A 16,963-nucleotide genomic window follows, 5' to 3' on the forward strand; every position below is an offset into this window, starting at 1 on the left:
ACCAAAATCACCGGATATATATAGCAAGCACGGAGCAGACTTTTGGAACTTGTCATTCTCTGCACTAAAAAGCAAGCGTGCGTGTCAGGAGGACGGAGAAAGAGTGCGCAGGAAAAAAAAGGTGAAAGGGACTTTTTGACTGTTTAAATGGTAAGATGCTTGATTGCATTCCTCCTTTACATGTGGTAAATAAAGTAACTTTATTGGTGGTTCATTGGTAATGAACGCTCTGTATTCCCGTTTGTAAAAAATAATTCATTATCGAGTTTTAAAATAGTGTTGAGGCGAGATCTGGTCTAGTATTGTATGGCGCAGCATTGTTACGTGATGTTTAAGGAAAATGTCCATTCATTTTACTGTTTGTGGCTTGTGTTTTGAAAATTATGTTCCCCTGCATTTCAGCCATTTTGCCTAAACACATTTATTTTGCACATTGTGACTTGATTCTGGCTTATTTCGTTTTTTTCTTTTTCTTTGTTATAAAAGTGTATTCTGTTCTAAACAAATTCTGTAAATTAATGTGTGATTGTTTTTTGGTGCATCAATGTTGCGCTGGACTTTGTGCTGTACCCTTAACCACCTGGTGTCGTGCCCCCCCCCCAAGACGCGACAATTCTGATTAGACTATGTAAATCTTTAGTCGGGGACACACCTAGTATATCCTCATTGGAGGCTGAGCCCCCCCTAATATTGAAAACCTAGAATCGCCCCTTATTTCACATAAAGACTTTAAAAGAACTGCCCAAATCTTTATTTTGATTGAAAATGTATTAAATCTATTGTGCAATATACTGTAATATGATGTTGTGTGTTCATTATAATATTCATAGAACGCTTATTTACGACCAGGGCCTATTTTCAGTTACATTGACAGCAGGTTCTCTTTTAATGGATTTATTCACTTCCTAATAAGTCTATACATCTCTATGAAGTTTTGTCAAGGTTACAGAAGTTACTATACATATTTATACAATCTTTTTGTAATCTTTTTTTCGCATTTTTTTTCTGCGTGGTGATTATCTATCCAACTTAAACACATCACATTAAGTTAATCTTGTTTGGGAGTGTTTGCTTCTGCATTGAAAAAATGAACAAATACCTTTAGTTGATTTTGGATGGTGTCCACCAAATGTATGAATCACCAGTTATTTTTATTCAGGCTTGTATTCCCCCTGCAATTTTTCTTTCTTAGATCACTGTACAGAGAACCGCATATATATCATTGTGACATCACAAACCTATACAATGCTCTCATTTTTCCTTTAGTGACTGTTATCTGTATGTAAACAAGTAGCATAGTGTATGATTTACCATAACTGGCATGGAGGAGCACAGTCAGTGTGAAATATAGTCTCTGCTGATACAGACCTCAGATGCCTGTGATAGAAGGCAGCGAGGCCGGGAGATGAATAGGGGTACCTGCATCGCCATCTAGTAAAGTCAACGATGTGGTTGCCATGGAAACCACTGTAGTTAGATTTAAGTGAAAGATTTGGACAATCTATCAAAGGGTGTTTCTGCACATCATAGGATTTTTTTGCTGAATTACTTTTATGAGTGCCTGTGGTCTTTTTCACGTGGAGGATGATGTTTACAGGTATTCAAACGGGCTAACTGTAACGTGTGTGTATAAAAATACAGGACGCCTTGGTTTTTGCTGCAGTGTAATTTATTGTGTTTGTGCTGGTTTAAGGTAGCCAACTGCTTTGGCATATGATATGTCAGAGGATTCTAATTAAGACTTAGTAAATGTCCTATGGGTACATCTGTTTGTGCAGAGACTCATTAGAGGCACAGTTGAAGTTATGCTTGTTTTGGTGCAGAGCACACTGATGAATGAGAATGATGCAGAGATAAGCTAGTCTATCATTCACCTGATTCTTTGGGGATGAAAGATTAAATTGACAAACACATGTCCAGTAATAGATGCTGGGGAGCAAAAACCTGCATCATCAGCACCTGGATTCAGGTGGCAGCACGGGAAAGCTCATATGTTCAAAATGTCATGCTGCTTTATTTTTAAAACAATGTCAAATCATATCAATGGCACAGATAGTTTAATCAATTTTATAGAAACATGTTTATTAATAAATATAATTCAGGATAAAATAGAGAAAATAATATATTGTTTTAGAATTTACAGTAAAAATTGTAATTGTAAAGAGGCTTTAAAGCAACAGTTCACCCAAAAATGAAAATTCTGTCTTCATTTACTCACCCTCAAGTGGTTTCACATCTGTATAAATTTCTTTGTTCTAATGAACACAGAGAAAGATATTTGGAAGAATACCAAAGTAACAAACTGTTCTTGGCCACTACCATAGTGGGAAAAAATAGCGTTCCAAATATCTTTCTCTGTGTTCATCAGAACAAAGAAACGTATACAGATTTAGAACAACTCTAAGGCGAGTAAATGATGACAGAACCTTTATTTTTTGGGTTCCTTTAACATTACAGTTTCACATGAGTTCATGTTTATTATTGCATGAATTCATTGTCATGTATATTGCTCATCATGTCAACAATGTAAAGGCAGTCAAGCGTGCAAAGTAGTGAGAATATAACATCTGTTTTCATGCATAAACCAGGAAGAACAGTTTAGCCAGACGGCTCCAAAATATTCATAAAACTTGCATAGTATAACACTCAGAATAAACAGAGTGGTTTCATTATTGTTTATTCACACGGCTTTACCTCAACCTTTCAATAAAACCAAGCAACCAGAAAAGACGCTAACAGATGTAACAGAGACACCGCCAGGGTTTTCCTTTATAGTTCTGAAACGCAACTAATCCATTGAATAGTTACGCCTGTGGTTGTTGTCCCCATAGATTCAGGCTTATCTGCCTCCAGTTATATGACCTTTACATGGAGGTGTAGCAAGCTCTGCACACAAAGATAATCCCATTGTAGTCTTGTTAAAGAATTCCCGGGTCCCAGAGGCCGACCAACCTTGTCAAAGGTGTTTAACATAGATAAGCTGCTAAACAGATGCGAAATCGAACGGTGCACAGAGGCGGAAAATACAAACAAAAAATAAACAATAGTGAGGAATAGTTGTATCTTCTTAATGAATTGGAAGCCTGCTGAGGCTCCGTTATTCGTCGTTTGAGAAGGTTATTTAATAGTAAACACGAGTTTAGATAGCATGCGCTTCTTGTTGTGCGCTGTAGTCGGTTCACGATTTGGAAAGACAAAAAAACCAGGCGAAGAATCAATGAGCCAATGGGAATATGGCATCTTTCCTAATCGGTTTATGTGGTTTATCCCAGTATGTTTCAACTGACCAACACCACATGGGATATATCACACCCACTAAGAAGCCAATGGAAGGCTATTAATCTGTGGTGTTGGTGCCATGATCTTTAGCACATAAATAATTCTGCACTCGGCAACCTTGTAAATGCATGATTTTCTGGGACATCGGTTGGTTTTAAGATCTGATGCCAGTGTTGGCTATAAAAAAGGGTGGCTGCTTCTCATCTGTATGGATAACAGTCTTTAAACCTGTCAGTCTACTGACTGCAAGATGGTCTTAATGTTCTGTTTGTTTACCCTGCATCTGTGCTGTCAGCCCCAGAGTGTCAGAGCTCAATATGGGTTCTGTAATGCAGGGGATCCATCATCAATTTTTCCTCGGGCTCCATTTCCTTTTCCAGAGGTGCAGAACTGTTCGGTATGTGTTTTTAGTTTCACGTAATCTGCATTTGTTATACGTTCTGTTTATGCGCATATCTGAACGCGTATCGTTTTGCGTAGGCTATGTCACTTTGTGCCTTCTGAAATAGAATATATGCATGCAAAATGTGTCATACAAAGTGATGACAATCACTGTAGCACATGACCTCAAATGACTTATTGCTTTGTGACAAATAGACTGTGATGAATGACGTTATTAAATACCTTTACCAATACTAAACATGCCAAATTTCTTCTGTCAAGTAATGTTGTTCATTAGCATAAAAAACTGGCTGTGTAATGGTCACATCAAGCGATAGAGGTTTACCCAAAAATGAAAATTCTGTCATCATTTATTCACCCTTTGTCATTTTAAACCAGTATGACTTTCTTTTTTCTGTAAAACACAATAGAAGTTATTTTGAAGAATGTTGGCAACCAAACAACAGCGGTACCCATTCACTTGCATTGGTTTTGTGTCCGTACAATAGAAGTAAATGGGTACTGCTGTGTTTGAATACCAACATTCTTAAAACTATCTTCTTTTTTACAGAAAAAAGAAAGTCATATAGGTTTAAAATGACAAGAGGATGAGTAAATGATGACAGAATTTTCATCCCTTTAATATAAAATGAAAAGTGATAGGCATCAGAATTGCGTGTACAGTGTATCAGCTGTTTCACATCCAATCAGATTTCAGAGCCTCAGTTCCCATTTTATAATAGACATTTTTTCACATTACTGAGAGACTTAATGAGATGAATCTATAATGAACTGGGTAATAAAAATGAATTTTAATCATTCCATTTCCATGCAGTAAATTACTCCATTAGTAATTATCCCAAAACCCAGTGTACACACTGATGTTAAGAGGGTAAATATTACCTGTTATTAAAGCACTCACTCTTTCTGTTATCTGCTGGTTAGCCTCCGCCAACACAATACTAGACCTGTACCTTTCTCCTCTATTTAACCCCAAAGCTCCCTGCCACTGTTTAGACCCTCCAAACTGCTAATGCGTATGTCCAGCAACTGCGGCCAGGCCATCTCTCCTGGACATTATTACAGCTCTCCCTTCCTAGTCTCCAGTAATATTCCTGCTATCAGCCAGCGCTAGGCTCGCTAGCAGCACAGCTGGCTAAACTGGCAATACCCATCTAACCCCATCTGTGGATCTTATCTGATTCCACAGCCTATGGCAAGGGTGCTGTGTTTCAACCTCCAACTCAAACAGCCTAACTGCTACTGATGTTAATGTTAAATGCTCCTCTCGCCAACTTTGGCTGGCAGCACATTTTCGCTATGAAGCCTGAAGAGTTTCATGCCATTTTTGCTCAAACAGCCTTGAGGATATTTAAAAGTTTTTTGGCCCTCATCATATATAGTGTAGGATGCAGACTGGATGTTTATGCAAAGTCTGTACTTTCAAGTGTAATTGGCATAGTCTGAAACGCAAAAATCCGTATCCAATGTATCTTGTGGCTGGGTTTAATGTCGTTGTGACCCTCAGCGAGACACCTTAACTTAGATTGAAGAACGTTTTCAGTGATGATGGTAAATTGGCAGTAATCAGACTGAAACCATGCATGTGTCCCTCAAGAACTCCTGTTCCAATTTTTCATTCATCATGAGATGCACCAAAAATAGATCCGTGTGTTATTGTTCTTTCCCGACAGGAGATTATGTGCATGTTTCACGCTGCTTACTAAAAAAGTAAGAAATATAGAAATAAGCTATTTGAGACAAAACTGTTTGGATGTCAGAGGACTGCTTAGTGGACCACAAAATGTGCATAATATTTTGTGGAGTATAAAACAGATTTTAGACTCTTAAGATTCTTTCTCGCAAGTTTACATGAGGGCAATTCCAGAATTATGAATGTGCCGAAACTTAAAATATATATTCTCAAAGAATGTATTTATTACCAATATATACTGAATTATCTGTTTATATTGTACTAAACCAGCCTAGACATAGAAAAATATCAGTCTAAAGCCCTATTCGCACGGGATTAGTATTATCTGGGGACCTCTGGTCATTTGTAATAATTGCAGAGATTGTCTGTGATCATGTTGCGCATTCGCACTGGATAAGTGAACTCTATGATTTTACTCGAATTTACTGACTTATCTCCCGGAAATGACGTGAGGCGCTTCCCTCTTTCTAAACATGGCACGAAAGAGAGCTTAACACGGATGCGCTGTCTGACAGAGATTCACCGACGCAGCCTTTAGCCCGTTACTGTACACACCAGGCTGGACCTCGCGTTGCGCTTTGCCGCGTCCCACAGTTTAGAAGCTATCTATCTTCATTGAACATGTCAAAGCAACTGTTTCAAATCGCGCGAATAAGAGCGTGATTACATAATGTAACGCTAGACAAAGGATGTCAAAACAAACGGATGCTGCGTTAATTGCGATAAATATTTTTCACGCGTTAATTTGAAATAATTAATCGCATGCGTTAACGCGTTACCGTTGACAGCCCTACTTGAAAGTCTTGTCGTTGTAGGTGTAGTTGTATGTAAACAGAAGAATGTTCCTTACCGCATTCTGCCATGCATGTCATCCATCTCCATATATTCCTTCTTTTTTGTTTCGCTCTTCTGATCCTGTCATGTTTTTTTACAGTGAGTATTTTCTCTCTGCCAATATTATTGTTGTCTGGTATGTAGCGACATAACCCAGCACCCAAAATACTGTGAAAACACTCCAACGCAGCTTCCATTCTTTGCGAAAGATGACTGAAAAGGTGCACAGAAACCTTGAAAAAATGAGATACGATCCCGCCAAATCTTGTTCAAAATTTCAAATCGCAGAGATGCCGATTCGCACTGGACTAATATTATCACAGGACCTCGGTGTTCGTCAAAATATGGTAGGTAATTTGTGGGGGAATTTTTACTTGACAAATTACAGACATGGCCGTTTCGCACGGGATTAAGATCACAGACAATCTCTGCGATTATTAAAAATGACCAGAGGTCCCCAGATAATACTAATCCTGTGCGAATAGGACTTTTTTAAAATGGAGAAGAATGCATGCATAATGGATGTGACAAAAAAGGACACGTTTTTGAGAGACAACATACTTTGTAGGATTTCTGTGAATTAAAATGTAGAAGCAATAATGCCCAACAAATGGAGAAGGGATGTCGCTTCATAGACCGCAAAATAGATGTTTTCTTTTCACATGCCCATTTATGGGGAATATGGACCATTGTGGATGAGACAATTCACTTACCTGATTATGGAAAACTATGCTTTAAAGGACCAGTGTGTTGTTGTTGTTTGGAGACCCTATTGACAGAAATGTAATTTAATTTACATAGCTATGTCTTCGGAGGTGTATAAAGACCTTACATAATGAAGCGTTAAGTTTTTATTATCTTAGAATGAGCTATTTCTATCTACATACACCTCGGGTCCCCTTACGTGGAATTGACCATGCTGTTTCTACAGTAGCCCTAAACGGACAAACTGCTCTACAGAGTGCATTTCGTAATTACGTTATCTCCTTCGGCAAAGAAGCAAAAATGTGACGACATCTTAATCCTCACTCAGCCTCCATACTGTCCATAGTGCTTCGAAATGGAGGGGTGGAGTATGCGGTTGGTTGGATTTCGCAACCTCACCACTAGATGCCACTAAATAATTACACACATCACCTTTAAAAACTAAAAAGAGACTTCATATGGCTATTTAAATAACCAAATATATCAGTATGGTGAAATCCTTTGGTGAAAAACTTGATTTTTTTCATCTTAAGGTTGACATTTGCTAGGAATTGCCCATGAACAGCTAAATCTAAATCTTAATAAGTAGTAATTGTGTTCCAGTTGTATGCTCTTACTGAAAGCAGAGGTTATAGCTCTATATAAATCTGTACATAGTATAAAACATTTATAAAGAGGATTTTTGATGAATCAACAGAAATGTCTCCAATGGGATGACTGTCACTGGGTGATAAATGGTAAAATGTCTCTGGCGATCGAACCAACGTAAGGCTGATCAAGAGCTCAGTGGTCTGAGTGGCTTGAATAAGTTCTGAAAAGATTTTTGACAGAGAAATCAATGTAATGCACATCAAAGTGAATCTAGAGCAGGTGAAGGTCCCTGTCAAAGGGACTCATGTGTGAAAAGTCATTTGTTCAGCCACCCATACATTCTCGGGGCTCCAAAAATAAGCGATTCTGCATGATAGCACAGCGAACAGCCATCCAAGCTTCTTTTGTCATTGGTAAGCACTGCGGTGTTAGTGTACGCTTTTCCAGCCTTACTTCAAGAAGTCTGAGCAAAGATCCAATGTGGAATGGTAGAGCAACACGCTTACAATGTTACAATGTCAACTGGTAGAGCATCACGCTTACAATGTCAAGGTCATAGTCTTGCTTCCCAGGAAACACGACTGATTAAAAATGTATGCACTTTGCTTTGAATAAAAGTGCCTGACAAATGTGTAAAAATGTAGGTCTAGTCTCCAAAGCAGCACACGACTGTACTGCTAAAGTCACGTTTGCTCATAATACACCCAAGACGTATGCGTCATGGCGACAGTTCATCGTTTACAAACCATCATTCTGCATCCTGCCTTTTCCAGGGACAGCTTGCATCACCGCAAACCTCATCCAGTGCTGAACTGTGCTCTCTAATAAAGCCTAAATTGCCCACTGTGGAGTCGAAGAGTGACTCCAGACATTCATTAGCTTAATGAAAAGAGGCCACTCCACTGCAGTCACCCATTGAGCGCCTTCACACTGTATCCGAGGCAGCCATCTGCTCAGAGGTGCCCAGCCAGCTGCAGACTTTTCCTGTCAGACACACCCATGGAGGAGAGGCAAACAACACACCTCCAGCTTACCCGCTGGAGGGATGGTCATGACGCTTTGGCGCAGTGCTGCTAAATATAATGCCCTTACCTCACCTGAAACTGTAAAAATGCATTTGCTTTGTGCCTCTGAACAAATATGTTGACAGTTCATCTACAGTAGCTACAGCTGCACCTACAGCCTGGCTGTGAGGAGCATGTGTTGAGAAGTTTCCAGCCATGTGGTAGGCAGGGGCAGGGTATGTCAACATGTGTTACGGCCAACTGTTTCATTCCGGACGGCACACATCAGCTAACCTTTGCAAACATTTTGAAGGGTAAGTACTGTTCCCTTGGTCTGACTCACAGGGCTGGAAACCACAGTAACAGCACGGTAAACATACAGATCTCTACAATTATAAAAAGTCAGACATACAGAATGGCCAGTTCGCAGAAAGTATACAACGTCTGACTGATACAAATAAGTTCCATAGAGAATGCTTGGCCCGTGTTACAGCAAGTCAGAAACAAATCAGTTGTTTCTTATTTTAGTTTTATTTTAGGCTAGGTCTGATGGGAATGATATTTACTGTAACAGCACTGGCTGTGTAGGAGCAGGACTTTCTGTATTTCCCCTCGCTGTAGCTTTAGTTTCTCCTACCAGTGAACATGGAGTTGGAAATGAAAATCCTGATTACAGTTACAGGAAGGGGAAATTGCTGTCACTCCACTCTCATAATCGTTCCAGAATGTGCGTTGCTTAGTAACATACGAAGCTGGTTTGGGTTTTATGGCACTGTTTTCATTTAAACATACTAGCTGGCAAAAGCTGCCTGAACCATAAGTCCCTCCATGTTAAAAGATTAGTTCACCAGACGATTACCCTATGATCAGATCAGCACTAGTGAGATTTGATGTGTGGCCATATTTGAACTTACCATGCAGGGTTTTCTGTTATTGCCTGTTTAGGTTTATACGTGTCAAAACAATCATTAAATAAGCTTACCGCAAATGTTAAATTTCTCTTCAGAAGACATTTATTAAAGCTCTAGAGCTGTAAGGATTACTTCAATGATGAATAGAGGGATGCGCCTTTTGGAGCTTATAAACCTTGGACTCCATTCATAGGAGTTGAAAATGAGGTTATTAGTAGGACGAGCCAGTATGTTTTTTAAATAGTTTCAATTCTGTTCCGCTAAAGAAAGAAAGTCACATACACATACGATGGCATGATGGTGAGTAAATGATGGGGTAATTTTCATTTTCTGTTGAATTATTTCTTTAACTTCCTGTTTGTGGAAGTGTTACTGAGAAGATCACGGAGACTTAAGATCTTAGAGAACATTTCCCCGAGGGGATGGTGGATGAGGGAATTATCGTAATGCATCAGAAAGACCATCATGAAGTGGTGCTATTATGAAGGGAATCTCTCTGACCATTTTTTACAAGAGCACTTTTCCTTAAGATCTGGTGTGAATATGGCTAATTGAACATCTAGAAGTCTGATTGCAATCTGCTCACAGCATGTGTATATGCTTCCAGACTCAAGAGTCTCTTGAAGATATAGTTGTCAGCAAATAACGCACAGACGTGAGTCAAAATGTGAAAAAAAACGGCACGGGCCAAGTGTTCCTGATGACCGCTGATCTGCTGTGCATCTGAAATGTTAGTTGCTGCCCCAAGGCAATTGCTGGATAGCTCATCATCTGGGCAGTATTACTTGAATCCCCATTGGAAATGAACTCATTATGTTACGCCTCACTCAAGCATGGACTTCTGAATCGTTTTGAAGATCCCTTTTGGCATTTGGTACATGGTATAATATCTGTGAAAGGAGCGAAGACCGACCACTGACCCCAAACATCGATTAGACACATGAGCGACTGCGTCTCCTTGCAGAAACAGGTGTAGACTCGTGCATGTAGGGCTTCTTGACAAATCGCTTTGACAAACTTTGATTGAATACCAACACAGATTCAATTTTTAAGCCAAAACGAGAATTTTCAGTAACTAGTTTTGTGCATGATGAGGAAAACAAACTTATTTTAGATGTTTTTTATTGACTGTGAGTTAACTGAGGCAACTGCCTTGGAAACGAGCAGTGCGATAGACCGACCGTATTGCCTCTTCTCTCTTCTATTACAGTTTAATTTTGTTGGGAAGCTGCTGGGGCCCAGGGGCAATTCCATGAAAAGATTACAAGAGGAAACAGGAGCAAAGATGTCCATCCTCGGCAAGGGTTCGATGAGAGACAAGGGCAAGGTGAGATGTCTGCCAATAACTGTCTATTTTTCTTTTCCTGTGTACTGTATATATAATAATCAGCATAAGCAAATTCTATACACTATTTACACTAACACAGCCGCCATTTGATCCTAAAGAAAAGCAAACAATATTTTCAACCATAAAGTATTTATTAGATGTTGTCTACAGAGCGAGTACAATAGCTTGAATAGCATGCTATAAACTGCATGTATCCCCCCTCCAAAGGTTTATCCCCCTTAAGCCTATAATATCTGTGAGTGTAACCGAGCTGACAGAGCAAAGTGTGAGATGATGCTGTGTCATTACCTGCAATATATGCCACTACATAGTGGAGGGACTGCTATTTTTAGCTTGGCTGGCATTATACACATTCTTGAACAGACAAACAATATCATGAAGAGAGGCACCACACTGTATAGAAGCACATAATAGGACTAGCAGAATAACTGAGCTGCATTTGCATGATTTGCATGTTTACTGATTTCATTGTCAATATATTTGCTGTGTGTGGGTACATACGTACATCAACTCCAACCAAATTGTGTTATTGTGAAAAAGAGTCTGTTCTCCCTTTACGCTGATTCAAACACTCACATAAACATCTCAGCAGCTCTCAACCTCAGACATGGCAAGTTTTCAGACATCACAATAGTTCTGTCACAAATTGAAATGTTTGCAGAATCAGCACCGAGCATCAAGCATCAAAAAGTATGTTGTTATTTTTTATGTCAAATAGTACTGTTGTCCAAGTGTGTGTCCATTTACAGGCTGTGAAAGAGCCATTCATTTAAACATGGACTTTAGATTGAATGCTGGTGAATGTAATAATTAGAAATGCTATTCAGTGAGTGATTCAGACAAACAGCTGCCCTAAGAGACATGCTGGTTATTACCTAGCCACAGAATCATTCTAAACGCAATATTTCTCGGTTTGCTGCTCCTGTCTCATAATAGGCCATAGCTGAGTTTATTGAATGTAGCTCCATTGAATGAAAAACAACAATATTTTTCACATGCAGTGCATGAAACATGATAATTTGTGAATTTATTGCAGTCAGGATTTGTGTGAATAGAATAGAATAGAATAGAATAGAATAGAGCCACAGTTCAAGTTTTTGAACCTAATCAAGAATTATGTTTAGTAAAAGTGTTTAGTATTCATTCTAGAATCAACATATCTGTGTTTTTGTATCCTTTATAAGCATACTTTTCCTCAAAATTGTTGCCTTTTTTAAACCATGCAAACCAATGCAGATGAATGTGCTGTCATATAAAATCCATTTAAATTTATGGCAAAACTCAAACAAGAGTCTGTCGGATTGTTTTAAATCCCAAAGGCAATCATTAATGCAAACATATTCCATTATAGTCACCTTGAACTGGTACAGGCTTGTTATACATATTAAATTAAGAGTCTGTCGTGCATGTTTATGGCAATAGATTTTTTCGTCTGTGCAGCGTCTGACAGTGCTGTTGAAGTCTTCAATCTCAAAATGATTCTCTGCATGAAAACACCAGCAAACCAGGGGATTTGATATTTGATATTTTCCCCAAGATGAATAGCATGTGTCTGAGATGGCAGCAATAAAACAAACGAATAAAAATAAAGCATAAAACTGTGCGATTAAACAAATTGTATTTCAGAAAATTACACTTATTAACCAATGTTCAGACCAGTAGATAGAACAATCTTAGGACAGGCACAAATGTTATAGCAGAAATATGAAACCTTTTTTCATTTACTGTAGATCTTTGAAAAAAATAATTGATAGATTTTCTTATTTCTCTGTGACATTCTGAGCTCTTTAACTCCATAGGGGTTCTGGATAACTGTCAGGTTTATAGGTGTCAGATTTACTATTTGTTTTTCCTGGGAATAAGTGTGAGGAACCCTTCATTTTGTCATATTTGAAGAGTATTGTGTTGTAGACATACTTACTTGAGTGCCTTTTGAAATACATCCTGGGAGATAGACCTGTCTTTTGAAACAATGCAACATTTTCTTCATGGACTGACATGAAAGGAAAGTTAAAGCTTACAGACTTAAAACAGAACAAATGCTGTCTGCCACAGCATTTTTGGTGTCTCCTGCCTACTTTTCAATCCGTTCATGTTTAAATCAACGCACAGACGTTCAGACACCCACATACTAACCTACATGCACGTCTTTGTGTCTACCCACAAAATTGCTGTCTGAAGCGTCATCACGCAATTTGTCAGCGGTAGAACCAAAATATGATTATGCCTCTCAGAAAGTTGTAGAAACTTAAGTGCCTCCTGACCTTTCGTCCACGAAAAGGATGATGGGGAAAGTGGCAGGGTCACTTTGACACAATAGAGCCATGGCATCAGTAAGTGTTTATTAAAGCTGAAGGGCCCGCATCAGTGATCAGGTGTCAGTGAATGGACCCTACATCAAAGCTGTTCTGTTTTTAAGTAGAAGCCACAGCCGAATGGTAATCAACATAAGACGGTAATGTTGACCGCTGTAATAACAAGCTTTCTGACGTTTCAAGTTTTCCGAAGAGCTCCAGAACACTTTCAGCAATCAAAGATGAGTAAAAACCCAATACCTCTCTGAAATATTTCCATTTCTGCTCTTTTGAAGGCAAGATTTAATCAGAAAGGTGACAATGTCAATTTATTTCTCAGAAAAGGCCCCCAGGCAGCTCTAAGTGTAGTGATTCATGGTTTCTATGCACTCATATGCGTTACCGAGCAAAGGTGTAGGTAGGATCCATTGTTCACAAGAGAATTATTACACAACTTGAAGAAAAAATTACCCTTGTCCAAATACATCATCTAAAAAAAGCACATTTGTGAATTCAGTTGTGAATCCAATGTCCTGCTATATTTCATATGATTAGTGCTCATACAGAATTCCTGACTTTATGAAATTATGTTTTAATATCTAGGAGGAAGAGCTAAGGAAAAGCGGCGAGGCAAAATATGCCCATTTGAGCAACGATCTTCATGTTTTAATTGAGGTCTTCGCGCCACCTGGAGAGGCTTATTCCCGCATGAGTCATGCCCTGGAGGAGATTAAGAAATTCCTTGTTCCAGTAAGTTCATATACTTGGATTCCTCGAGAGGGATAGTGCGCTGGAGGTAACGATGAGGTTTGCTTCAACAGATACTGAAGTCTTCTGCACGCATGCATTTGTTCGTGTTTATTCCAAAAGTAAAAAAAGAGATTATAGACTTAAGAATGTGATTAAATATATACATTGGGGATCAGCCCAGTTAAATTGGATGTTTGATTCGAATGCTGAAAGAATGATGATATCTTTTTAAAATCCACGTGAGTTTGTCCCTAGGTTACGAATTCTCTTTGTTAAATGCAAATTAGCATGGTTGATGCAGTTTTTATGGCAAAACATAAAGTCAGAATCGGAATGGAAAGAGTGAGTCCTGGAGCTCTCGGAGATAATAAATGTGTGATCTGAATATTACATAGTCTAGACTGTAAATATTAATGTATCTGTGTGAGGTGTCGGCCTCAGGCAGGAAGCGTTCAAAGAGATATTTTGGCCCTTGGTCCCCGTCCCGCTTTCACCTCTCCTGCCGTGGGCTTTACAACAGAGCTTCCAGTCTCTTGGGTCACATCTTTGCAGCATCCTCGGCACTGATCCGGTCACATCCTGCATGTTTTGTTTTAATGCCCACTGCAGAATGGGCGTACCAAACAGATTTAACCATCTCAGTCTTGATGTCTTTCTTTCGTAGAGTGTGTTTGCAGTGTTTTACTCACTCGTTTTACCACAGAGTCCACGAAATGTGCAAGCATTCCCATGATACTTGGTAATCTTTGAAGTGTTAGTATCTATGCACAGCATTTGTTTTATAGACACATTATATTACACTTTTAGTTAATCAGTTAAACCGTATTACAGTGTATTACAGACAGCAGACAATATACACAATGTGTTTGGTAATAGAGATTAGCCTTTTGAAAACAACAACCAAATGGGTCTGCAGCTTGAATTGCTGATAAACCATTGTTGATGAGGCCTGCAGAATGCCCATTATGTGGATAAGATTAAGCAACATTACACACTGCCACAGGCACCAGGAAAACAGTGAATCATGCAAAACACAGCATCTTTAGCAGGTATGAGTGGGTTTTCTCTTTAGCAGCAGTAAGCCTGAATAGAAGGAAGCTGGACTAGATTGTAGTGAATGTCACTCTGTTTATGTTTAGTTTTGTGTTCCTTTATCATTCACCATCATCATTTCATTTGAAGGACCCCTATCGTTTACAGTCTATAACATTATTTTTTAAAATCTATTTCTATATAGGCACATTTCTTAACGTCTTGGCTACAGCAATAGTTAGAAATTGAACACACACATTCACATGCTCTATATTGTTACACAATACACACTACATAATACAATATTGTATTAAATATCGTTCAACTTACAAAGTTAACATACAAAACTATCAACAAATATTACAATTTTGATCAATTGTTTAATTTTTGTTTACATTTTTTAAAAACAAATGTGACAACTTGCCCCAAAGTGACAATTGTAAAAAATGAGAGTAAATAAAAACAGTTTTGTACAATTGGATTTTCGTACCTAAAGTTAAGCGGATAAAGCCTTTCCTGTAACTGGCTTCATTCCAACCTGGTGTTTCTTCTCTGTTTATGTTCTGAATCAATACGTTACCATTAGAATTTGAATCTTATTCAAAAGATAATTAGCATCACCATGAGACACACTGTATAATGAATCCATCAGGATGTTTATTATATCCGATCAGTATCAAATACATTTCTGACTGTCCATTTATTGCCATCATTTCTCAATTAAAAGGAAAGGAATGCAATCAGATTGTCTGGTACACAGGGAACAGGAAAGACATTGTTTGCACTGATGCTGTCAAGTAGGTATCTCAACCTACCCAGCTAGTGCTAGCGCTAGCTTGTAGCTGTCTTTGCGTTGACAGTGTGTGCAAAGAAAGTCAATCTATGTTAGTTCGTCTGAGAGATGATGGATATAACAATCGAAGTCCACAAAGAGAGTAGACTGGATGTTTTTACTACAGTGTGAGTGGTTTTCCACCCATCTGAAGTAGCAGAAAGTATTTTTACTCTCACAAAGGTTTTATTTGAAATTCTCACAGCTTCCCATCGTCCTATTGAACATTCTCCAGGTACTTCCTGTCTCAGCATCAGGAACCCATCAATCGCCCTGTTCTTACAGCTCAGTGTAGAAACTTATCAAAATTCTTTACTAAAGTTCTTTGGTGATCGTCTCTCTGGATACCAGAAAAAACTTAATCACTCAGGCCGGCACGTCGCATTGAATCAAATAAACGGTCGGTAATCCAGATCCTTCCGCGTATGGAATTTAAAATGAACTATCTATTTTAAAAATTAGTGATGCTCTTATGCATTTATTACCAAAATTAGGACATCCTATATTCAGGTTAAGTTTATAAAATCTTTAAAAAAAAAATGGTTATATTAAATTGTTGTGGGAACCACTTCTCTTTCGCTTCCGTAATGCTGTATTATCATATATTGGCTGGATTTGGGGTTATTAGTCCGTTCAACTTTAGCCACTCTGAATGTTGACTGAATTAGAAAATACTGTAAGTCTTCATTTAATGTTTAAAAAATATTTTTGCAGGCTTAATATAACACATTGTCTCAACTAAGTCCAACCAAGAATATTAGTTCAACTGAGATATTTTTGTTCTTCCAACGTTTTATTAATTGGCGTCTTTACAGTGCACCATCGGGTTGTTCCAAATCTGTATTTTTTGTTCTGCTACACACAAAGGAAGATATTTGGAAGAATGTCAGTAACCAAACAGATTCATCTGTTTGGTTACTGACATTCTTCCAAAAATGCGTTGTGTTCAGCAGAACAAAGACATGTATACAGGTTTGGAACAACCTGAGGGTGATTTTTTGGCAGACAGAACTATCACTTTAATCACTCACCAACAGAAAAGAGGATATTTTGAAGAACGTTGGTAACCAAATAGCACTGATTACAAAATAAGATATTTTGCGAAATGTCTCGTGAGCACATAATAGAAATCAATGGCGGCCATTGATTTCTATTATGTGCTCACGAGACATTTCGCAAAATATCTTATTTTGTGTTCCACAGAAGAAAGAGCCATGTACAGGTTTTAAACAGTGGCGATCGGTGCCTCCTCTTCAGGGGAAGCAGGAATTCAAAATACGTGTTCAGC

At 38.5% G+C, this 16,963-nt stretch overlaps 1 protein-coding gene across 6 annotated transcripts in view; it reads left to right on the forward strand.

Annotated features, from left to right (window-relative positions):
* Nucleotides 1-16,963, forward strand: part of khdrbs2 (KH domain containing, RNA binding, signal transduction associated 2) — a 67,463-nt gene that overhangs the window by 20,244 nt on the left and 30,256 nt on the right. For 5 of the 6 annotated variants that reach the window (XM_057342751.1, XM_057342752.1, XM_057342754.1 and 2 more), the window contains exons 3-4: nt 10,630-10,746; nt 13,665-13,811. In XM_057342751.1, the coding sequence (XP_057198734.1) occupies nt 10,630-10,746; nt 13,665-13,811 (264 nt within the window). Of the gene's footprint in view, nt 1-13; nt 151-10,629; nt 10,747-13,664; nt 13,812-16,963 lie in introns of those variants that run through there. The other variant, XM_057342758.1, reaches the window with a different exon arrangement.

This window comes from Triplophysa rosa, linkage group LG9 (assembly GCF_024868665.1).
Source record: "Triplophysa rosa linkage group LG9, Trosa_1v2, whole genome shotgun sequence".
Classification (NCBI taxonomy): domain Eukaryota; kingdom Metazoa; phylum Chordata; class Actinopteri; order Cypriniformes; family Nemacheilidae; genus Triplophysa; species Triplophysa rosa.